The sequence below is a fragment of the Nomascus leucogenys genome, unplaced genomic scaffold (assembly GCF_006542625.1).
Source record: "Nomascus leucogenys isolate Asia unplaced genomic scaffold, Asia_NLE_v1 Super-Scaffold_258, whole genome shotgun sequence".
Classification (NCBI taxonomy): Eukaryota; Metazoa; Chordata; class Mammalia; order Primates; family Hylobatidae; genus Nomascus; species Nomascus leucogenys.
In genome coordinates, this window is record NW_022095769.1 from 804,763 (window position 1) to 810,090 (window position 5,328).

At 50.7% G+C, this 5,328-nt stretch overlaps 1 protein-coding gene across 1 annotated transcript in view; it reads right to left on the reverse strand.

The window, feature by feature from the left end:
* Nucleotides 1-2,881: 2,881 nt before the first annotated feature.
* The window catches only part of ACSF2 (acyl-CoA synthetase family member 2), a 49,699-nt gene continuing 47,252 nt past the window's right edge, over nucleotides 2,882-5,328 (reverse strand). Inside the window, exons 13-17 of the mRNA XM_030807952.1 lie at nucleotides 4,932-5,165; nucleotides 3,705-3,846; nucleotides 3,507-3,617; nucleotides 3,244-3,312; nucleotides 2,882-3,030 (exon numbers count right to left, since the gene is read on the reverse strand). Of these exons, the coding sequence (XP_030663812.1) occupies nucleotides 2,980-3,030; nucleotides 3,244-3,312; nucleotides 3,507-3,617; nucleotides 3,705-3,846; nucleotides 4,932-5,165 (607 nt within the window). The 3' untranslated portion in view covers nucleotides 2,882-2,979. The remainder of the gene's footprint in view (nucleotides 3,031-3,243; nucleotides 3,313-3,506; nucleotides 3,618-3,704; nucleotides 3,847-4,931; nucleotides 5,166-5,328) is intronic.

The following is a 5,328-nucleotide window of genomic DNA, read 5'->3' on the forward strand; positions in this document are numbered from 1 at the left end:
GGCCGAGGCGGGCAGATCACTTGAGATCAGAAGTTCAACACCAGCCTAGCCAACATGCTGAAACCCCGTCTCTACCAAAAATAAAAAAATTATCCAGGCGTGGTGGTGGGCACCTGTAATCCCAGCTACATGGGAGGCTGAGCAGGGAGAATCCCTCGAACCTGCGAGGCAGAGGTTGCAGTGAGCTGAGACAGTGCACTGCACTCCAGCCTGGGTGATGGAGAAAGACTGTCTCAATAAATAAATAAATAAAACTGTAGAGGGTGCAGAGAATGCAACATCCTGAGGGAAGGAAGGACTGGCCAGCACAGCCATGCTCTGTTCCAGTACCTCTAGAAAAAGGATGTCCTTCAGCACTTCAGCCCAACATGTCACATGGCCCCAGGGTATAAAACCCAGGGCAGAAGCCGGGCGCAGTGGCTCACTCATGTAATCCCAGCACTTTGGGAGGCTGATGCGGGCGGATCACAAGGTCAGGAGATTGAGACCATCCTGGCTAACATGGTGAAACCCTATCTTTACTAAAAATACAAAAAACTAGCCAGGTGTGGTGGGGCGTGCCTGTAGTCCCAGCTACTCAGGAGGCTGAGGCAGGAGAATTGCTTGAACCTGGGAGGCGGAAGTTGCAGTGAGCCCAGATGGCGCCACTGCACTCCAGCCTGGGAGACAGAGTGAGACTGTATCAAACAAACAAACAAAAAACAGGGTGGGCTTGTTTCTGGGGCCCCTCAGCTTCAGTACAAGTCCAGCTGGCTGGGCGTGGTGGCTCACGCCTGTTATCACAACACTGGGAGGCCGAGGCAGGTGGATCAACTGAGGTCAGAAGTTCAAGACCAGCCTGGCCAACATGGCGAAACTCTGTTTCTACTAAAAAAAAAAAAAAAAATAGCTGGACATGGTAGTGCACACCTGTAATCCCAGCTACCAGGGAGGCTGAGGCAGGAAAATTGCTTGAATCCCGGGGTTCACACCACTGCACTCCAGCCTGGGTGAAAGAGCGAGACTCCATCTCAAAACAAACAAACTAACAAAAAAAAAGTTGGGCATGCGCAGACAGCAGTCCATCCCCCATCTGCCTCGCAGCTTTCCTGAGCCTTAGGGGTCCAGCTCCAAATGAATCCCAGCCTTCTGTTGTCCCTTAGTGCCTACCTATAGGTAATAAACACGTTGCATGTCACTTGTGTTTGCCTCGCTGGACTCAGCGTTATGTAACTTGTGGGTGTTTGCCTCACTGGACTCTGACAAGTTGGTAACCAGTGTGCAGTGAACCTGCCTAACAGACAGCTGAGTTCTGATCCAGCTGTGTGACCTTGAGCAAGATACAGAACCTCCCTGAGTTTCTGTTGGGTCATTCATGAAGTGGGACCAATGGCTACTTGAAAGGATTGTTGGGAAGATTTGGAGAGAAAATAATGTGAAAGTACCTAGCGTAGAGCCTGGTACTGAAAATACCTTAAACCTATGTTCATTTCTTAAAAAGTCAAGAGGAGGCTGCTGCTGCCTTGGGCAGGCATGCTGGGAGGTAAGGGGGCAGGCACACTGGGAGGTAAGGGGGCACGCAGGAGGCAAGTTTCCATTCCTGTGAACTGGGAACCTATGTGCCTTTTGGAACCCAGCTGTTTTTATTTCTTGGGTCAAGGTACAACCTGCTTTATCTGGCCCTGCCTACTAGGGATGCCCCAGGTTCACCAATCAAAACAAATAAAAAATAAAAATGAGGTTGGTTGGGGAGGAAGGGGGCTGGGGGATGGCAGATAATAGTTAAAGAGTATGGGGTTTCTTTCTTAGGTGATGACAATATTTAAAATTGACTGTGGTGATAGTTACACATATTTGTGAATATACTAAAGACCACTGAATTCTATACTTTAAATGGTGGATTGTCCCAGCACTTTGAGAGACTGAGGCAGGAGGATTGCTTGAGCCCATGAGTTCTAGACCAGCCTAAGCAACATAGCAAGATCCTATCTCTACATTTAAAAATTAGTTAAGACATGGTAGCACATTCCGACCGTCCCAGCTACTCAGGAGGCTGAGGTGGGAGGACTGCTTGAGCCCAGGAGTTGAAGGCTGCAGTGAGCTATGATCATGTCACTGCAGTGAGTCACTGCACTCCAGCACTGCACTGTCACTGCACTCCAGCGTGGGTGACAGAATGAGATCCTGTCATGTCACTGCACTCCAGCATGTCACTGCACTCCAGCATGGGTGACAGAATGAGATCCTGTCTCTAGAAAATGGGGAGGGGGAGTGAACTGGAGAGTATGTGAATTACATCTCAATCAAGCTGTTATATATATAAAAAAAGAATACTTTTTGCTAGACTAATCTGGCAACAATGTGAAAAAGAATTAAATTAGAGTAGCTTAAAAATAAAAAATTGGGGCCAGGTGCAGTGGTTCATGCCTGTAATCCCAGCACTTTGGTAGGCTGAGGCAGGCGGATGGCTTGAGGTCAGGAGTTTGAGGACCAGCCTGGCCAACATGGTGAAACCTCGCCTCTACTAAAAATACAAAAATTAGTTGGGTGTGGTGGTGGGTACAAGAAATCCCAGCTACTTGGGAGGGTGAGGCAGGAGAGTCACTTGAATCTGGGAGGCAGAGGTTGCAGTGAACTGAGATTGCACCACTACACTCCAGCCTGGGTGACAGGGCAAGACTCCATCTCAAACAACAACAACAATAACAACAACAACAAAAATGGGTTGGTATCTCAAAGGGATACCAAGGATGAGGGTTAAATTAAGTATATAATCCACATCAAGGTGCTCTGCACTCTCAATGACAAGGAATAGGAGGTCTGAAAGTGCTAGTTTCCCTCAGTGTCTTCCCTTCTCCATCCTGTAGTAGCTGCCAAGAGAGCCCACCAGCAAGAGGCCAAAAAAAACAGAAGCTCTTTATGCCAAATCACAAGGACAGACAGGGGAATGTGGTGGATGGACAGGAGGAGGGCCTGGGCGGACCCTTCCTCCCGCTTTATTCACAGATTTAGATGTCGTTCCATCTGCTCTCGAAGTTTGAATTTCTGGATCTAGAGGAAAGAAAAAGGAGTCAGGGTGACCAGCTGTCTTGGTTCACCCAAGAATAAGGGGTTTCTCAGGCTCTTAGTGCCAAAACAGGGAAAGTCCCCAGGCAAACCAGGATTAGGTGACCCGGTCACCCTACTGCCAGCCTCTCCACACCCATTGCTGGAGGAAACAGAGGTGCCCAGGCTGCCCTCCCCAGTCTCCTCCACCTTACACACCTTTCCTGAAATGGTGAGGGGGTAGTTTGTGACAAACACGATGTACCTCGGAATCTTGAAGTGAGAGATCTGCAGACCAGAGGGAGGGAGGTAAGGCGTGGGGCTGGGCAAGCTCACAGGGGTATGGGAAGGGGACCAGGGGCTGGCCTGGCTGGGAGTCAGCTTCATCAAGGGCAGAGCAATCCCCACCCCAGGCTGGTTGGCAGAGAAGTGGGTGAGCAAAGAACCGAGCAGCATCAGCTCGGTTGGGCGGAGGCTCCCACCTTCCCTTTGCAGAAAGCTTTGATCTCCTCCACTGTGGTCTCCTCCCCGTCCTTCAGCCGAATGCAGGCACAAATCTCTTCCCCCATCCGATCGTCCTTCACTCCCACCACCTTCCAGGGCCACAGAAAAATATCAGACATCACCGTGTTTATGTGTGTTTCTTGTTTCTGGGGGCTCACCTGAGCCAGGTGCCTCACCTGCACTTCCTGCACCTTCGGGTGCGTGTGAAAGAAGTCCTCGAGCTCTGCGGGGTAGATGTTCTCACCACCCCGGATGATCATATCCTTAGAGCGGCCCACGATCTTGCAGAAGCCCTGCTCGTTCATTGTGGCGACATCTCTGTAAGGAAAGCCCAGGGGCAACCTGTCATCTCTGCCTTGTTCACTCACTTGCCTGCTCACTCGTGAAACATTTATTGACCAGCTACTGTGTGTCTTCCGCTGCTCTAGACTCTGGGAGACATAGCAGGAGCAAGACACAGTCTCTGGAATTAATAGTCTAGTAAGGGGAGGGGAGGCAGGCAAAACCAACCAATACCTAGAACATATTCTCTCTCTCTCAACACATCTATACACATGCTTTTCATGACTGGCTTCTTTCCAGGTCTCAGCTCAAATATCTCCAGACATCTTCTCTGTCCACTCAGCCTAAGGGAAGCTCCCCTCCCCACCACAGCCACTTTCTCTCCTATAACCCTATTTCATTTTCTTGGTGGTTTTTTTTGTTCGTTTTTTGTTTGTTTTTTGAGATGGAGTCTTGCTCTGTCACCCAGGCTGGAGTGCAGTGGCGCGATCTCGGTTCACTGCAACCTCCATCTCCTGGGTTAAAGCGATTCTCCTGCCTCAGCCTCCAGAGTAGCTGGGACTACAGGCGCATGCCACCACCATGTCCGGCTAATTTTTGTATTTTTAGTAGAGGTGGGGTTTCACTGTGTTGGCCAGGCTGGTCTCAAACTTCTGACCTCAGGTGATCCACCCGCCTCGGCCTCCCAAAGTGCTGAGATTACAGGTGTGAGCCACTGCGCCTGGCCTATTTTCTTGGTGTTATTTATCGATGTTGGGCATCATCTGTCTTCCTCCAAAAAGCAAGATCCTTCTCATCTTACTTTCCTCTGGACCTCCAGCGGCAAGAACGGTGCTAGCACATAAGGAATTCTAATAAGAATTTGCTGAGCTAACAAATGAGCAACTGAATCTGGACTCAGATTTTGCAGCTGCTGGTGTAGGGTGATGACCCAGTTGCTTTCTTCTGTGCTATGTATGATCATCCCCACCGTATACATTTTGGAAATTAAGACTCCAGCGTGTGAGGGTTCATCTTGATACCCACATCCTCACGGTGCCAGGTTAATGTTCCCGGCTAAGCCTCAAGACCTCCAGCCTCCCCTCAGCAGCCAGAGCCTCCACCCCGCCCTGCCTTCTCACCCTGTCCAATACCACTTGTCCTGATCCACTGCTTCCTCTGTCTTCTGAGGCTCGCCCCAGTAGCCCAGCATGACGCAGTACCCTCGGATGCACAGCTCCCCGGGCGTGTTCAGCTCTGCCAGCGTTCCCGCCTCCATGTTCATGATCCGGGCCTGGGACAGGATGGCCTCAGGTTGGGGCTTCCTATCCTCTTGCTTCAGGATAGGTGGTCCTTGGAAATGGAGAGAGCTTTGCCTGCCCCCAACCCCCCAACCCAACCGCCTGGAATGAGGCCCCCTGGCTCTGCTTATCCCCATCCAGAGAAGGGAGACAAAGGCTAGAGTCGACCCAAAGCCAGTCAGAGACCTGAGCTGGGCATGAAAGAAGAGCTGAGTCCCAGGCTGGGAGTGCTGAGGAA